This window comes from Pseudophryne corroboree, chromosome 4 (genome assembly GCF_028390025.1).
Source record: "Pseudophryne corroboree isolate aPseCor3 chromosome 4, aPseCor3.hap2, whole genome shotgun sequence".
NCBI lineage: Eukaryota > Metazoa > Chordata > Amphibia > Anura > Myobatrachidae > Pseudophryne > Pseudophryne corroboree.
The window spans coordinates 87,202,156-87,221,785 of record NC_086447.1 but is presented as its reverse complement, the minus strand read 5'-3'; the positions used below and the strand labels follow the sequence as shown (position 1 = coordinate 87,221,785).

At 48.3% G+C, this 19,630-nt stretch overlaps 1 protein-coding gene across 1 annotated transcript in view; it reads left to right on the top strand.

Annotated features, from left to right (window-relative positions):
* Window positions 1-19,630, top strand: part of LOC134908955 (adhesion G protein-coupled receptor F5-like) — a 183,535-nt gene that overhangs the window by 120,375 nt on the left and 43,530 nt on the right. Inside the window, exon 12 of the mRNA XM_063915239.1 lies at window positions 6,964-7,143. Coding sequence (XP_063771309.1) covers window positions 6,964-7,143 — 180 coding nt within the window. The remainder of the gene's footprint in view (window positions 1-6,963; window positions 7,144-19,630) is intronic.

Sequence of the window (19,630 nt, the reverse complement as noted above, 5' to 3'; positions counted from 1 at the left end):
GGAATGAGGGCCTATGTACAGTGCATCTGGAAAGTATTCACAGCGCTTCACTTTTTCCACATTTTGTTATGTTACAGCCTTATTGCAAAATGGAATAAATTAATTTTTTCCCCTCAAAATTCTACACACAATATCCCATAATGACAACGTGAAAAAAGTTTTTTTGAGATTTTTGCAAATTTATTAAAAATAAAAAACGAAGAAATAACATGAGAACATAAATTTATTCCATTTTGGAATATGGCTGTAACATAACAAAATGTGGAAAAAGTGAAGCGCTGTGAATACTTTCCGGTTGCACTGTACAGGATGACTGTTTCTTCTCTTACTGATTGTGGCAGCCTAGCAGGTCCCCCATCCCTTATAATGCTCATTATTACACCCCTCAATCAGTGAGACTGTAGCACGCATCTCGTATACATGGTAGTACTTAAAATAGAGTATTATAGCACATTGGGGGGTCATTCCAAGTTGATCGCACGCCGCAACTTTTTGCAGCCCGTGCAATCAACTAGACGTCGCCTATGGGGGAGTGTATTTTTGAATAGGAAGGCTGCTATCGCTTGTGCAGCCGAGCTATGCAAAAACAGTTTGTGCCGTTTAGGAGTAGGTCCTCCTGACTTACTCACCCACTGCGATCACTTCAGCCTGTCAGGTCCCGTAACTGACGTCAGACACCCGCCCTCCAAACGCCTGGACATGCCTGTTTTTTCCACTCCACTCCCAGAAAACGGTCAGTTGCCACCCCGGAACGCCTTCCTCCTGTCAATCTCGTTGCGATCTTGGCAGCGATCATTTTCCTCGTTGATTCAGTCGCTGCCCGGCGTTCCCCGTCGCGCCTGCGCATTGCGCCCACTGCGCATGCGCATTCCGGACCCGTTTGCACGGCTGCGAAAAAAAGCAGCGTGCGAACAGGTCGGAATGACCACCATTGATATATCACCAGTCAGTGTGTGCCTCCCCCCAGCCATGATGGTAGCAGGCGGGTGTTGTATTTAATTTCTCTGACGTCCTAGTGGATGCTGGGAACTCCGTAAGGACCATGGGGAATAGCGGCTCCGCAGGAGACTGGGCACAAAAGTAAAAGCTTTAGGACTACCTGGTGTGCACTGGCTCCTCCCCCTATGACCCTCCTCCAAGCCTCAGTTAGATTTTTGTGCTCGAACGAGAAGAGTGCACACTAGGGGCTCTCCTGAGCTGCTTAGTGAAAAGTTTAGTTTTAGGTTTTTTATTTTCAGTGAGACCTGCTGGCAACAGGCTCACTGCATCGAGGGACTAAGGGGAGAAGAAGCGAACTCACCTGCGTGCAGAGTGGATTGGGCTTCTTAGGCTACTGGACACCATTAGCTCCAGAGGGATCGAACACAGGCCCAGCCATGGAGTCCGGTCCCAGAGCCGCGCCGCCGCCCCCCTTACAGAGCAAGAAGAGGTCCGGAAAATCGGCGGCAGAAGACATCCTGTCTTCACCAAGGTAGCGCACAGCACTGCAGCTGTGCGCCATTGCTCCTCAGCACACTTCACACTTCGGTCACTGAGGGTGCAGGGCGCTAGGGGGGGGCGCCCTGAGCAGCAATAAAAACACCTTGGCTGGCGAAAATACATCACATATAGCCCCCAGGGCTATATGGATGAATTTTAACCCCTGCCAGATTACACTGAAAAACGGGAGAAAAGGCCGCCGAGAAAGGGGCGGAGCCTCTCCTCAGCACACTGGCGCCATTTTCCCTCACAGCTCCGTTGGAGGGAAGCTCCCTGGCTCTCCCCTGCAGTCACTACACTACAGAAAGGGTTAAAAAAGAGAGGGGGGAACTAAATTAGGCGCAGTATAAACAATACAGCAGCTATAAGGGGAAAAACACTTATATAAGGTTATCCCTGTATATATATAGCGCTCTGGTGTGTGCTGGCAAACTCTCCCTCTGTCTCCCCAAAGGGCTAGTGGGGTCCTGTCCTCTATCAGAGCATTCCCTGTGTGTGTGCTGTGTGTCGGTACGTTTGTGTCGACATGTATGAGGAGGAAAATGATGTGGAGGCGGAGCAAATTGCCTGTAATAGGGATGTCACCCCCTAGGGGGTCGACACCTGAGTGGATGAACTGCTGGAAGGAATTACATGACAGTGTCAGCTCTTTACAAAAGACAGTGATTGACATGAGACAGCCGGCTACTCAGCTTGTGCCTGTCCAGACGTCTCATAGGCCGTCAGGGGCTCTAAAACGCCCGTTACCTCAGATGGCAAATACAGACGCCGGCACGGATACTGACTCCAGTGTCGACGGTGAAGAGACAAATATGACTTCCAGTAGGGCCACACGTTACATGATTGAGGCAATGGAAAATGTTTTACACATTTCTGATAATACGAGTACCACCAATAGGGGTATTATGTTCAGTGAGGAAAAACTACCTGTAGTTTTCCTGAATCTGAGAAATTAAATGAGGTGTGTGATGAAGCGTGGTTTCCCCCGATAAAAAAACTGATAATTTCTAAAAAGTTTTGGCATATATCCTTTCCCGCCAGAGGTTAGGGTGCGTTGGGAAACACCCCCTAGGGGGGAGAAAGCGCTCACACGCTTGTCAAAACAAGGGCTCTACCCTCTCCTGAGATGGCCACCCTTAAGGATCCTGCTGATAGAAAGCAGGAGGGTATCCTAAAATGTATTTACACACATACTGGTGTTATACTGCGACCAGCAATCGCCTCAGCCTGGATGTGCAGTGCTGGGTTGGCGTGGTCGGATTCCCTGACTGAAAATATTGATACCCTAGATAGGGACAGTATATTATTGCCTGTAGAGCATTTAAAAGATGCATTTCTATATATGGGTGATGCACAGCGGGATATTTGCCGACTGGCATCAAGAGTAAGTGCGCTGTCCATTTCTGCCAGAAGAGGGTTATGGACACGACAGTGGTCAGGTGATGTGGATTCCAAATGGCATATGGAAGTATTGCCTTATAAAGGGGAGGAGTTATTTGGGGTCGGTCTTTCAGACCTGGTGGCCACGGCAACAGCTGGGAAATCCACGTTTTTACCCCAGGTCGCCTCTCAATATAAGAAGACGCCGTATTATCAGGCGCAGTCCTTTCGTTCCCATAAGGGCACGTGGGCATAAGGTTCCTCATTTCTGCCCCGTGACAGAGAGGGAAACGGCTGCAGAAATCAGCCAGTTCCCAGGAACAGAAGCCCTCTCCCGCCTCTGCCAAGCCCTCAGCATGACGCTGGGGCTTTACAAGCAGACAGGGAGGCAGTGTTGGAAGCCATTCACAAGCTGTATTCCCAGCAGGTGATAATTAAGGTACCCCTCCTGCAACAGGGAAAGGGGTATTACTCCACACTGTTGTGGTACCGAAGCCGGACGGTTCGGTGAGACCGATTTTAAATCTAAAATCTTTGAACACTTACATACAGAGGTTCAAATTCAAGAGAAGGGGACTACATGGTGTCTCTGGACATCAAGGATGCTTACCTTCATGTCCAAATTTACCCTTCTCACCAAGGGTACCTCAGGTTTGTGGTACAGAACTGTCACTATCAGTTTCAGACGCTGCCGTTTGGATGGTCCACGGCACCCCTGGTCTTTACCAAGGTAATGGCCGAAATGATGATACTCCTTCGAAGGAAGGGAGTTTTAGTTATCCCTTACTTGGACGATCTCCTGATAAGGGTAAGATCCTGGAAACAGTTGGAGGTCGGTGTAGCACTATCTCAGGTAGTGTTGCGACAGCACGATTGGATTCTCAATATTCCAAGACCGCAGCTGGTTCCGACGACTCGTCTTCTGTTCCTAGGGATGATTCTGGACACAGTTCAGAAAAAGGTGTTTCTCCCGGAGGAGAGAGCCAGGGAGTTATCCGAGCTAGTCAGGAACCTCCTAAAACCGAGCCAAGTCTCAGTGCATCAATGCACAAGGGTTCTGGGAAAAATGGTAGCTTCCTACGAAGCAAAGCCATTCGGCAGATTCCACGCAAGAACTTTCCAGTGGGACCTGCTGGACAAATGGTCCTGGTCGCATCTTAAGATGCATCAGCGGATAACCCGGTCACCAAGGACAAGGGTGTCCCTCCTGTGGTGGTTGCAGAGTGCTCATCTTCTAGAGGGCCGCAGAGTCGGCATTCAGGACTGGGTCCTGGTGATCACGGATGCCAGCCTGCGAGGCTGGGGAGCAGTCACACAGGGAAAAAATTTCCAGGGCTTATGGTCAAGCCTGGAGACATCATTTCACATAAATATCCTGGAGCTAAGAGCCATTTACAATGCTCTCAGCTTAGCAAGACCTCTGCTTCAAGGTCAGCCGGTGTTGATCCAGTCGGACAACATCACGGCAGTCACCCATGTAAACAGACAGGGTGGCACAAGAAGCAGTCAATGGCAGAAACTGCAAGGATTCTTCGCTGGGCGGAAAATCATGAGATAGCACTGTCAGCAGTATTCATTCCGGGAGTGGACAACTGGGAAGCAGACTTCCTCAGCAGGCACGGCCTCCACCCGGGAGAGTGGGGACTTCACCCAGAAGTCTTCCACATGATTGTAAACCATTGGGAAAAACCAAAGGTGGACATGATGGCGTCCCGCCTAAACAAAAAATTGGACAGGTATTGCGCCAGGTCAAGGGACCCTCAGGCAATAGCTGTGGACGCTCTGGTAACACCGTGGGTGTACCAGTCAGTGTAAGGTGTTCCCTCCTCTTCCTCTCATACCAAAAGTACTGAGAATTATAAGACGGAGGGGAGTAAGAACTATACTCGTGGTTCCGGATTGGCCAAGAAGGATTTGGTACCCGGAACTTCAAGAGATGCTCACGGAGGACCCGTGGCCTCTACCTCTAAGAAGGGACCTGCTCCAGCAAGGACCCTGTCTATTCCGAGACTTACCGCGGCTGCGTTAACGGCAGGGCGGTTGAACGCCGGATCCTGAAGGAAAAAGGCATTCCGGATGAAGTCATCTCTACCCTGATCAAGCCAGGAAGGATGTAACCGCAAAGCATTATCACCGCATTTGGCGAAAATATGTTACGGGGTGCGAGGCCAGTAAGGCCCCGATGGAGGAATTTTCAACTAGGTCGATTCCTGCATTTCCTGTAAACAGGAGTGTCTATGTGCCTCAAATTGGGGTCCATTAAGGTTCAAATTTCGGCCTTGTCAATTTTCTTCCAGAAAGAACTAACTTCAGTTCCTGAAGTTCAGACATTTTGTAAAAGGGGTACTGCATATACAGCCTCCTTTTGTGCCTCCAGTGGCACCTTGGGATCTCAATGTAGTTTTGGGGTTCCTAAAGTCACATTGGTTTGAACCACTTGAGTCTGTGGAGTTAAAATATCTCACATGGAAAGTGGTCATGTTGTTGGCCCTGGCCTCGGCCAGGCGCGTGTCAGAATTGGGGGCTTTATCCTGTAAAAGCCCATATCTGATCTTCCAGACAGGGCGGAATTGAGGACTCATCCTCAATTTCTCCCTAAGGTGTTTTCAGCGTTTCACGTGAACCAGCCTATTGTGGTACCTGCGGCTACTAGGGACTTGGAGGACTCCAAGTTGCTGGACGTAGTCAGGGCCCTGAAAATATATGTTTCCAGGACGGCTGGAGTCAGAAAATCTGACTCGCTGTTTATCCTGTATGCACCCAACAAGCTGGGTGCTCCTGCTTCTAAGCAGACTATTGCTCGTTGGATTTGTAGTAAAATTCAGCTTGCACATTCTGTGGCAGGCCTGCCACAGCCAAAATCTGTAAAAGCCCATTCCACAAGGAAGGTGGGCTCATCTTGGGCGGCTGCCCGAGGGGTCTCGGCTTTACAACTTTGCCGAGCAGCTACTTGGTCAGGGGCAAACACGTTTGCTAAATTCTACAAATTTGATACCCTGGCTGAGGAGGACCTGGAGTTCTCTCATTCGGTGCTGCAGAGTCATCCGCACTCTCCCGCCCGTTTTGGGAGCTTTGGTATAATCCCCATGGTCCTTACGGAGTTCCCAGCATCCACTAGGACTTCAGAGAAAATAAGAATTTACTTACCGATAATTCTATTTCTCGTAGTCCGTAGTGGATGCTGGGCGCCCATCCCAAGTGCGGATTGTCTGCAATACTTGTACATAATTATTGTTACAAAAATCGGGTTATTATTGTTGTGAGCCATCTTTCCAGAGGCTCCTCTGTTATCATGCTGTTAACTGGGTTCAGATCACAGGTTGTACGGTGTGATTGGTGTGGCTGGTATGAGTCTTACCCGGGATTCAAAATCCTTCCTTATTGTGTACGCTCGTCCGGGCACAGTATCCTAACTGAGGCTTGGAGGAGGGTCATAGGGGGAGGAGCCAGTGCACACCAGGTAGTCCTAAAGCTTTTACTTTTGTGCCCAGTCTCCTGCGGAGCCGCTATTCCCCATGGTCCTTACGGAGTTCCCAGCATCCACTACGGACTACGAGAAATAGAATTATCGGTAAGTAAATTCTTATTATAACACTGTCCACCCCCACCCCCCCATCACCTAATTGTAATGTAAAGTAGGTGGATATTATATAAGATTTTTAAAAATACTGTAATAAAGTACACTCCAAGACCTCATGTTGTTATATCTGTGCACATCTAAGCATGTCATGACAATGCAAAAATGCAGCTGACCTGCCCCCCATTTTCCCCACAATGGTCTGTCACCCCCCCCCCTCCCCCCCTATTGCGAACCGATCACATTTGGTGGCCGCACTGGTTCTGAGAACAGGGATATTGAGTTGCGATGTGACCTGAATAACCCCCACATCAGCAATAAGTCACTAGTAGTGGAAAGGTTTAAGGCAGTAAAGTGTGTAATGATTGGCTTTCTTTCACTGTCACTCACTGTCCGCTCATGTATTAGCCTGATGATAAGGAGACAATATTAATCAAAAAGGGGACTGACAAGTACAAGCAAAATTTGGCAGAAGACAAGAAGGGCAATAAAAAGATTAACCATTCTCTTTTTCTTTTTCAATATAGGACGTGATAACTGGTCCAGAGGCACAACAGAACATAGCGAGTGTACTTACAAACATCACTTCTGTTGCAACGGAGCTGGCAGCCAACATTTCCAGTTCTCCACAAAATATAAAGTACATGGTGCAGATAATATCTACTATTTCAACGGCAAACGTAACAGTGAGTCCACCAGTGATGGAGGTGAGTTGCTACTCTTATGAATGGGATGTAGTTATGTGACCGCTGGACCCAATACCTCGGCCTGCATCCCGAGTCCTGAAAATCCCGACAGGTTAGCATGCCGACTAAAAGGGATTATTCCCACTAGTGGGTGTCCATCGAGCCCGCAGCGTGGCGAGCACAGCAAGCCCACAAGGGGCTTCGTTGCGCTCATCCACCCCACCCGGCATTTTGCAGTCGGGATCCCCGCGTTGGGATGCCGAGTGCCTGGGTCCTGGCCGCCGGTAACACAGGGGCAGATTTATTAAGCTCGGGGAAGTGATAAAGTGGAAGGTGATAATGCACCAGCCAGTCAGCTCCCAACTGTCATTTTTCAAACCCAGCCTATAACATGGAAGTTAGGAGCTGATTGGCTGGTGCGTTATCACCTTCCACTTTATCACTTCACCAGGCTTAATAAATCTGCCCCACAGCCCCTTAAGTACCACTAACTGGTCTTGTTTTGTGGATTCCAGTCTGTGGAACAGGGGAGATAATTACAGACCCAGTTAAATAGATTAACTCACCTGTGCATGCTTAAAGACATGTCATATCTCCCAACATAGTCTGCTCCTGGGCTTCCCTCTTAGTGTATGATTGCCATTACCTGTGCTTAAACACCTTTCTTATCCATTAACCCAGGGGTTAAAGTGTGTGTGGGGGGGGGGGGGAACGAGATGGAAATGAGTTCCACTACCTGTAATAGTAGGGGAAACTAGTTCCACCATCTCCATGCACAGTAATTCCAACAGAAAAACCTGCCCCATCATCTACATCTATTGTTGCTGATGAACTGCCGTCACCTCCTTCTTACTCAGGTCCTGGTGGCTCCATGGTCCTCCTCAATTTACAGCCCACCCCTCCTGGTACTCACACACGCAGGTCAAAGTGGCTTCATTTTCTAGCGCAGCGTATGTTATGTCATGTTGTCACCGCTGCTGAAGTAAAGAGGAGGAGGCTCTGTGCATCTTGAAGACAATATAAGAGGGGTCTGGAGGGACAAGAGAGTGGGGAAGCTGTGTATAAGGGGCACTACTGTGGGCAATATGTATATAAGCAGCACTACTGTGGTCATTATGTGTAAGGGCTCTACTATTGTGGGAACTGTGTATAAGGGGCACTACTGTGGGCATTGTATATAAGGAGCACTACTGTGTGGCATAACATGTATAGAGGGTACCATGGTGTAGTGCAATGTGAATACAGAGCACTACTAAGACATACAGTGCATCCGGAAAGTATTCACAGCACTACACTTTTTCCACATTTTGTTATGTTACAGCTTTATTCCAAACTGGAATAAATTCATTTTCCCCCTCAAAATTCTACAACCAATACCCCATACTGACATTGTGTAAAATGTTTTTTTTTGAGATTTTTGCAAATTTATTAAAAATAAAACACTAAGAAATCACATGTACGTAAGTATTCACAGCCTTTGCTCAATACTTTGTTGATGCACCTTTGGCAGCAATTACAGCCTCAAGTCTTTTTGAATGAGATGCCACAAGCTTGGCACACCTATCTTTGGGCAGTTTTGCCCATTCCTCTTTGCAGCACCTCTCAAGCTCCATCAGGTTGGATAGGAAGCGTCGGTGTGCACAGCCATTTTCAGATCTCTCCTGAGATGTTCAATCAGATTCAAGTCTGGGCTCTGGTTGGGCCACTCAAGGCCATTCACAGGGTTGTCCTGAAGCCACTCCTTTGATATCTTGGCTGTGTGCTTAGGGTCATTGTCCTGCTGAAAGATGATCCGTCGCCCCATTCTGAGGTCAAGAGTGCTCTGGAGCAGGTATTTATCCAGGATGTCTCTGTACATTGCTGCATTCATCTTTCCCTCTATCCTGACTAGTCTCCCAGTTCCTGCCACTGAAAAACATCCCCACAGCATGATGCTGCCACCACCATGCTTCACTGTAGGGATGGTATTGCCCTGGTGATGAGTGGTGCCTGGTTTCTTCCAAACATGAGGCCTTGCATTCACGCCAAAGAGTTCAATCTTTTTCTCATCAGACCAGATAATTTTGTCCTCCTCTCTCCACAGAGGAAAGCTGTACCTCTGACAGAGTGACCATCTGGTTCTTGGTCACCTCTCTGTCTAGGGCCCTTCTCCGCCAATCGCTCAGTTTAGACAGCCAGCTCTAGGAAGAGTCCTGGTGGTTCCAAACTCCTTTCATTTACGGATGATGGAGGCCACTGTGCTCATTGAGACCTTCAAAGCGGAAAATATTTTTCTGTACCCTGCCCCAGATTTGTGCCTCGAGACAATCCTATCTCAGAGGTCTACAGACAGTTTTTGACTTCATGCTTGGTTTGTGCTCAGACATGCACTGTCAAGTGTGGGACCTTATATAGACAGGTGTGTGTGCCTTTCCAAATCATGTTCAATCAACTGAATTTACCTTAGATGGACTCCAATTAAGCTGTAGGAACATCAGGATTATCAGTGGAAACAGGATGCACCTGAGCTCAATTTTTAGCTTCATGGCAAAGGCTGTGAATACTTATGTACATGTGATTTCTTTATTTTTAATTTTCAATAAATTTGAAAAAAATCTCAAAAATCTTTTCATGTTGTCATTGTGGGGCATTGTGTGTAGAATTTTAAGGGGAAAAATGAATTTATTCCATTTTGGAAAAAGGCTGTAACTTAACAAAATGTGGAAAAAGTGAAGCGCTGTCAATACTTTCCGGATGCACTGTAACCGGAATAAGGGGCATTACTATGTGGTGTAATGTGAATAAGATTGTGCTCCTGTGTGGTGTAATTTGAATTGGGGGTACTATGATGTGACCACACTACTTCTTTGTGAGATCAATGTCCCTTTATAAAGAATGGAATTTAGGGTACCAATTTACAGTTTGCAGGGGGGTTGCAGAAAACACTAGCACTGTCCCTGGCTCCGCTTAATGTGTGTGTGGTGTGTGTGGTGTGTGTGTGTGGGGGGGGGGGGGGGGGGGATTCTCGCGAGATTCGGATTCTATATAAGGAGCCGCCGTCGCCGCCATTTTTCACTCGTGCATTGGAAATGATAGTGAGAGGACGTAGCTGGCGTCCTCTCACTTTGTTTCAGAACTTTCAGGGGGCTGCAAATATCTTTATTCTGGGGACCAGCATTATTATATAGGAGGAGTACAGCGCAGAGTTTTGCTGACCACCAGTATTCTGGACTTTTTTCTTAAGTTATGATTGCCGTCACCTGTGCTGAACAGGTTAATGGAAAAGAAAGGTGTTTCAGCACAGGTGCCTGCAATCATAAATTAAGAGGGAAGTCCAGGAGCAGAGCATTCTGTCCCTCTCGGAGAGGGTCATGTTGGGAGGTATGTATCCGTGCTGCATTGTAGTATATAGTAGGAGTACAGTGCATAATTTTGCTGACCACCAGTATATAATATATAGGAGTACGGTACAGAAGGCCACTGCTCTACCTACCTCTGTGTCATCAAGTATACTATCCATCCATACCTGTGGTGCATTTCAGTTTTGCACAGTTTGCTGACCACCAGTATATAATATATAGCAGTACGGTACAGTAGGCCACTGCTCTACCTACCTCTGTGTCGTCAAGTATACTATCCATCCATACCTGTGGTGCATTTCAGTTTTGCACAGTTTGCTGACCACCAGTATATAATATATAGCAGTACGGTACAGTAGGCCACTGCTCTACCTACCTCTGTGTCGTCAAGTATACTATCCATCCATACCTGTGGTGCATTTCAGTTGTGCGCAGTATATATAGTAGTAGGCCATTGCTATTGATACTGGCATAAAATTCCACACATTAAAAAAATGGAGAACAAAAATGTGGAGGGTAAAATAGGGAAAAATTAAGATCCACTTCCACCTCGTGCTGAAGCTGCTGCCACTAGTCATGGCCGAGATGATGAAATGCCATCAACGTCGTCTGCCAAGGCCGATGCCCAATGTCATAGTAGAGAGCATGTAAAATCCAATACACAAAAGTTCAGTAAAATGACCCAAAAATCAAAATTAAAAGCGTCTGAGGAGAAGTGTACACTTGCCAATATGCCATTTACGACACGGAGTGGCAAGGAACGGCTGAGGCCCTGGCCTATGTTCATGGCTAGTGGTTCAGCTTCACATGAGGATGGAAGCACTCATCCTCTCGCTAGAAAAATGAAAAGATTAAGCTGGCAAAAGCACAGCAAAGAACTGTGCGTTCTTCTAAATCACAAATCCCCAAGGAGAGTCCAATTGTGTCGGCTGCGATGCCTGACCTTCCCAACACTGGATGGGAAGAGGTGGCGCCTTCCACCATTTGCACGCCCCCTGCAAGTGCTGGAAGGAGCACCTGCAGTCCAGTTCCTGATAGTCAAATTGAAGATGTCACTGTTGAAGTACACCAGGATGAGGATATGGGTGTTGCTGGCGCTGAGGAGGAAATTGACAAGGAGGATTCTGATGGTGAGGTGGTTTGTTTAAGTCAGGTACCCGGGGAGACACCTGTTGTCCGTGGGACGAATATGGCCATTGACATGCCTGGTCAAATTACAAAAAAAAAATCACCTCTTCGGTGTGGAATTATTTTAACACAAATGCGGACAACAGGTGTCAAGCCGTGTGTTGCCTTTGTCAAGCTGTAATAAGTAGGGGTAAGAATGTTAACCACCTCGGAACATCCTCCCTTATATGTCACCTGCAGCGCATTCATCATAAGTCAGTGACAAGTTCAAAAACTTTGGGTGACAGCGGAAGCAGTCCACTGACCACTAAATCCCTTCCTCTTGTAACCAAGCTCCTGCAAACCACACCACCAACTCCCTCAGTGTCAATTTCCTCCTTACACAGGAAAGCCAATAGTCCTGCAGGCCATGTCACTGTCAAGTCTGACGAGTCCTCTCCTGCCTGGGATTCCTCCGATGCATCCTTGAGTGTAACGCCTACTGCTGCTGGCGCTGCTGTTGTTGCTGCTGGGAGTCGATCGTCATCCCAGAGGGGAAGTCGAAAGACCACTTGTACTACTTCCAGTAAGCAATTGACTGTCCAACAGTCCTTTGCGAGGAAGATGAAATATCACAGCAGTCATCCTGCTGCAAAGCGGATAACTCAGGCCTTTTGCAGCCTGGGTGGTGAGAAACGTGTTTCTGTTATCCACCGTTAATTCACAGGCAACTACAGACTTGATTGAGGTACTGTGTCCCCGGTACCAAATACCATCTAGGTTCCATTTCTCTAGGCAGGCGATACCGAAAATGTACACAGACCTCAGAAAAAGAGTCACCAGTGTCCTAAAAAATGCAGTTGTACCCAATGTCCACTTAACCACGGACATGTGGACAAGTGGAGCAGGGCAGACTCAGGACTATATGACTGTGACAGCCCACTGGGTAGATGTATTGCCTCCCGCAGCAAGAACAGCAGCGGCGGCACCAGTAGCAGCATCTCGCAAACGCCAACTCGTTCCTAGGCAGGCTACGCTTTGTATCACCGCTTTCCAGAAGAGGCACACAGCTGACAACCTCTTACGGAAACTGAGGAACATTATCGCAGAATGGCTTACCCCAAATGGACTCTCCTGGGGATTTGTGACATCGGACAACGCCAGCAATATTGTGCGTGCATTACATCTGGGCAAATTCCAGCACGTCCCATGTTTTGCACATACATTGAATTTGGTGGTGCAGAATTATTTAAAAAACGACAGGGGCGTGCAAGAGATGCTGTCGGTGGCCCGAAGAATTGCGGGCCACTTTCGGCATTCAGCCACCGCGTGCCGAAGACTAGAGCAGTGATCGCGCTGGTCCCCAAAAAAAGTGGGTCCCACGGACCCCTCGCTTTTAAAAATTGGGGTCCTACCTGTTCTTTTCTGGGTCCCATTGGAAAGAAGGTTCATATTAATGTTATTAATTATTCAAATTTAAAAACAGACTTGACTTGGACACTACAAAAGTGCTGCAAGAGGGAGGGAGGGGGTGACAGTGCTGCTGAGCGGTGTAGCAAACAGGACACTGGCGCAGAGATGTAACTAGACATTTTCGGTGACCTTTGGCAAGTAATTGGTGGTCCTCCTCGCATAATTAAAATCAAGGACAGTGCGCGCCGGAGGCGCGCACCAAAAATTTAGGTGCGTGGCTTCATGGGGAAAGAGCATGGCAACATAAATGTACCAATTCACATTACACCACACAGGTAGAGCACGTTACACGCATTGCGCCAGTTAGAACACCATATACACATTGCACCAGCTAGAGCACGTTATACAGATTGCGCCAGTTAGAACACCCTATACACACTGCACCAGGTAGAGCACGTTGTACACATTGGGGGTAATTCCAAGTTGATCGCAGCAGGACATTTTTTAGCAATTGGGCAAAACCATGTGCACTGCAGGGGGGGCAGATATAACATTTGCAGAGAGAGTTAGATTTGGGTGGGTTATTTTGTTTCTGTGCAGGGTAAATACTGGCTGCTTTATTTTTACACTGCAAATTAGATTGCAGATTGAACACACCCCACCCAAATCTAACTCTCTCTGCATATGTTATATCTGCCTCCCCTGCAGTGCACATGGTTTTGCCCAATTGCTAACAAAGGCCCTCATTCCGAGTCGTTCGCTCGCTCTTTTTCATCGCATCGCAGTGAAAATCCGCTTAGTACGCATGCGCAATGTTCGCACTGCGACTGCGCCAAGTTTCTTTGCTATGAAGATAGTATTTTTACTCACGGCTTTTTCATCGCTCCGGCGATCGTAATGTGATTGACAGGAAATGGGTGTTACTGGGCGGAAACACAGCGTTTTATGGGCGTGTGGATGAAAACGCTACCGTTTCCGGAAAAAACGCAGGAGTGGCCGGAGAAACGGGGGAGTGTCTGGACGAACGCTGGGTGTGTTTGTGACGTCAAACCAGGAACGACAAGCACTGAACTGATCGCACAGGCAGAGTAAGGTTGAAGTTACTCAGAAACTGCAAAGTAGTTTGTAATCGCAATATTGCGAATACATCGGTCGCAATTTTAAGAAGCTAAGATACACTCCCAGTAGGCGGCGGCTTAGCGTGTGCAACTCTGCTAAAATCGCCTTGCGAGCGATCAACTCGGAATGAGGGCCAAAGTTCCTGCTGCGATCAACTCAGAATTACCCCCATTGCACCAGCACGTAATACAGATTGCGCCAGTTAGAACACCCTATACACACTGCATCAGGTAGAGCACGTTATACACACTGCACCAGGTAGAGCATGTTCCAGACATTGCACGTTATACACGTTTTATATGGTAGCAGGGAGTAAGGACAGAGCGGCACCAGGGAGTAGGGACAGAGAGAGGCACCAGGGAGTAGGGACAGAGGTAGCAGGGAGTAGGGACAGAGGGAGTAAGGACAGAGAGTGGCACCAGGTAGTAAGGACAGAGAGTGGCACCAGGGAGTAGGGACAGAGAGAGTCACCACGGAGTAGGGACAGAGGTAGCAGGGAGTAGGGACAGAGAGAGGCACCAGGGAGTAGGGACAAAGAGTGGCACCAGGGAGTAGGGACAGACTTAGCAAGGACAGAGTGTGGCACCAGGGAGTAGGGACAAAGAGTGGCACCAGGGAGTAGGGACAGACTTAGCAGGGACAGAGTGTGGCACCAGGGAGTAGGGACAGAGTGGTAGGAGAGAGTGCAGACTGGAACTCCCATTGGGGTGCACCACCATACCAACACCCTCCAGGTACCAGGCCCCCACTGCATACCTGTAAAAATAACACTCCGGGCTCCTCCATGGACACTGCCGGCAGCAGCAGCGGAGTCACGCCGGGGGTATCCCTCACCTTCCCTGGCCAACTCATATCTCTTCATCCCGGAGCTCTCCCTCCTCGGCCCCGCAGGACTCAGGCCGCGCCGCAGCACACAGGACAGTCCGGGGATCGACATGAGGCCTACACCGGAGTCAGAGGATGCGGCCAGGGGGGAGCTGAAAACACGGAGGGGGCGGCCGCCTGGGTGGTGAGAAGAGGGGAAATTAGCGCGGGGAGTGGCAGCAGCGGACTCAGCCGGGCGGGTGTCCAGTGGGCTGCCAGGGAGCAGCGGTTAAATCACGGCCACACTGCTTGCGGAGGGGGGCACCTGCAGCCGTTATACGTGTGGAGGAAGGGGGGGGAGCATGCGGAGCAGAGGATGAGGGGAGGGCGGAGATTATCAGACTCTTCATGGTCTCCGCCTCTTCCAAGTTCCTCCCTCTGTTGCTGTGGAGACCTGCCTGACTGACCGCACAGGACAGCGCTGCGTGTGAGAGCGCGTCCTGAGGGACCCAGTGCTTTTTTATATTTGTGTCCCCATCATCAATTTTGGGGTAAAATACGCGCTATAGCGCGTTTTTGCGATCACTGCTGGAGCACCAGCAAACAGTCCTGAACCTGCCCTGCCATCATCTGAAGCAAGAGGTGGTAACGAGGTGGAATTCAACCCTCTATATGCTTCAGAGGATAGAGGAGCAGCAAAAGGCCATTCAAGCCTATACATCTGCCTACGATATAGGCAAAGGAGGGGGAATGCACCTGACTCAAGCGCAGTGGAGAATGATTTCAACGTTGTGCAAGGTTCTGCAACCCTTTGAACTTGCCACACGTGAAGTCAGTTCAGACACTGCCAGCCTGAGTCAGGTCATTCCCCTCATCAGGCTTTTGTATGATATGCCACTAGTGATAGAGTGGCGGTGTATGAGTGGATCGAGTGGTACCTGCGCTTCCTGATCTTCTTCCTTGGCCTTCTGTACACTTTCTCTTCAGGCTGCCTCGGGGACTAGGCAGAGAGATCAGGACCCCCAAACATCCCAACAAACATGTCACCACGCGTTAGAACAGTGACTGGTATTTTATTATAAGGAACAATGTTGTCACTGCTGTTTTTGAAAGAAAATGGTTTAACATACACAATGGCACCAAATCAGGTAAAACACATGACAATCCTAACTGCTACAGTAATATCTTTCCGGTAACGCCAGTTAGTTACATCACACTTCACGGTTAAGCACACCTTTGCAAATGTAGTACTCCCCTTTTGCATGTAGTACAATATTAATTAAATGAACCTTGGCAATATTTCTGGCGTCCTCCAGGTGGCAGTTGCATTTTTAGTTAGCAAAGTAATATGTCTCTCTTTGTTAGGAAAGTCAAATGGAAGTAGTACAATTCCTGGTTTGGTGAGTTTGTGTCCCCTCACTACAGTCCGTAATGCAACCTGCAGGGTGTGACAATAACTATATCACTGTCCAAGTCTGTCACTTTGTGTGATAAGGGATGGGTTGTTGGTTTCTTGCTCTCAATAGCAGCTGGATGTCAGTTGTAGTAGAGTGACTATGCTTCCCACTGGCAGTCTGTTGTATCACACTTGGCTGAATGCCTTTCTTCCAATGTGGGGGTTACCCAGCTGCCCCTTAGTAAAAGTTCAACAGAGAGTCTCTAGCTCCTGCTCTATCTGGCCTCTCTCTCCTTCTGGCTCACACTGACTGACTGGGCACATAGGAGGTTGGCTGTCAGGTATCAGGCTGGGGATTTCCTGAGGGTCTGTCTGTTGCTGGCTCTCTCCTCCCTCTGATTTTACAGGAGCTTACCCTGGGGTGTTAGTGCCTGGCTGGTCACACTGTGATGTCTGCACCACTCTCTGTCCCTGTGTTGCAGCTCCTGGTGGCTGAGGGGATCTCTCCAGTCACTGGAGCTTCCTGCTGTCCTTTTCCACAGCTGCACCCCACTCCTCTAGTCAGCACTCTCAGGTACAAGCCAGCTCCCAGGCAGCTCTACTCAGCTTGGCTCTGTCTCCTCACTCAGCATTCTCCTCTCTCCCCACAGGCTCCTCCCCTTCCTCAGTTCACAGGTCAGCCTGTTGCTGGGGCTCTGGATCTTTCCACTCTCCAGGTGCTGTGGCTGTCATCCTTCTGGGTCCTAGTGTTTCCCTAATAGCTGCTGGCATCATCCAGTAGGGGAAGTGTTAACCCCTGCAGTACAAGAGCAAGTAAGTCCATTTACAAACGTGATACCCACTATTATTCATAGTGTTTTACCAGCGTATCACATACTCCCCCGCTAGAACTTTGCGTGTCCTCACGCAATTAACAGATACTCAAAGTCCCGGACAAGTCTCTTTTAACATTTCAATATAAAAATTAAACATTTGAACAAGAGGTAAGTACATACAGTAGATATAGACTTCACTCTACATCACAGGCTATTGTCTACATTGAACATGTGGGATACCTTTATTACGCTTTCTAGACCTCCAGACAGCCTGCTGCAACATGTCGTTAAACTCTTCACCACTTATGGTACTATACTCGCTAGCAGGGCCATACCTCTCTGGATACAGATACGACATGGGCTTTTCGCCCACACAAGGGGTTTCCACAGGGACATTAGATTTGTACTGTGATGTAACCAAATCTGTGCTTTGGGGCTTAAGGGGCCCCAATCTCTCTGTCATGACCATTTTAATCACTTCTTCAGTGTCTCCTTTCTCGTCAGTGGTACTTGAGTCCGTCTGACTTGAGTCGGCCGTAGCAGAATCAGTGTCTTCCACTTTCGGTGTGATCTCACGCACTGGCTCTAGAGTTGGCTTGGGACTGACTGCCTCCTGCAAGCTCAATTGCACTACTTCACTCTGTCCCTACACCTCTGCTTCGTCTACTTTCCTCAATGATTCACTCTGCACTCGGATGCCAGGTTCTTGCCGTCTGGGTTTCTCTGGTCTCCTCTGGTCAGATGGTAGGCAACCACACATCCGGCAAGGATTTTGACGTTTAGCCCCTTCTTCTGCACTCTGACCTTCTCCCGGATTCGCTCCGCCTCTCTGTTCAGGCTGTGGAGGAACAGCGTTCCTTCTCTCAGTGACACTTTCGACTACTCTCATCCTCTCTCCACCTTCGCAGTATTGGTCATTTCCCTGACAGTTGCGTGGAGGACCTCCATAACGCGGATAGCACCAATGTTTATTGCGATCTGTCGCATATTTGTTGCCTTTTACTGGAACACCACAAGGACCAGTCACGTTAATGGCTTTGATGCCTTTCTTCCCATTCGCCAATTCAAACTCGACCATGTCATTACTTCCCAGACTCCGGAAGCACTCTTTCTGGTTGGTCTTCTGAATGCCGGTATAGTGCACATATACTCTTTGTTTAGTGTCCACTCGCTTTATAAAACCATAGCCATGTGATACACTGAACCACATGACTTTGCCTGCAATTCTTCGTGCGCTGGCTTGCTGAACATCACCATCAGATAATATGCCGCACACGCTAACCTGGTTCTGTACTACTGTATTTGTACCAGTATCCCTTGGTTGTCTTTTCCTGGGTGGTCGTACTCTCTCCGTTCTTCTTGAAGGCTGTCGACAGTTCCATTCAATGTGCCCACTTCATCTGCATCGTCGACATATCGGTCGTCCCAGTGAGTCAAATAGGTTGGTGGGGCGTCGGCCTGGCTCTCTTAGATGGTCCCATCGCGACCTGTTTCTTCCTCCTCGATCTTGTTGCCAATCTCTGCACTCAGCTCTTAGTTGATTCTGCTCAAGGTTATTCCACACCTGTTCCATGTGGGCTAGGATTTGCATCGCCTCTGTTATCTTGTCATTTAGAGACCTGATCCTGATGTCGTCTGTGACCGGGTTGCTTCCTCGCAGTTCCATGTCCGATCCTGTTCGTGGACGCCAAATTATGATATGCCACTAGTGATAGAGTGGCGGTGTATGAGTGGATCGAGTTGTACCTGCGTTTCCTGATCTTCTTCCTTGGCCTTCTGTACACTTTCTCTTCAGGCTTCCTCGGGGACTAGGCAGAGAGATCAGGACCCCCAAACATCCCAACAAACATGTCACCACGCGTTAGAACAGTGACTGGTATTTTATTATAAGGAACAATGTTGTCACTGCTGTTTTTGAAAGAAAATGGTTTAACATACACAATGGCACCAAATCAGGTAAAACACATGACAATCCTAACTGCTACAGTAATATCTTTCCGGTAACGCCAGTTAGTTACATCACACTTCACGGTTAAGCACACCTTTGCAAATGTAGTACTCCCCTTTTGCATGTAGTACAATATTAATTAAATGAACCTTGGCAATATTTCTGGCGTCCTCCAGGTGGCAGTTGCATTTTTAGTTAGCAAAGTAATATGTCTCTCTTTGTTAGGAAAGTCAAATGGAAGTAGTACAATTCCTGGTTTGGTGAGTTTGTGTCCCCTCACTACAGTCCGTAATGCAACCTGCAGGGTGTGACAATAACTATATCACTGTCCAAGTCTGTCACTTTGTGTGATAAGGGATGGGTTGTTGGTTTCTTGCTCTCAATAGCAGTTGGATGTCAGTTGTAGTAGAGTGACTATGCTTCCCACTGACAGTCTGTTGTATCACACTTGGCTGAATGCCTTTCTTCCAATGTGGGGGTTACCCAGCTGCCCCTTAGTAAAAGTTCAACAGAGAGTCTCTAGCTCCTGCTCTATCTGGCCTCTCTCTCCTTCTGGCTCACACTGACT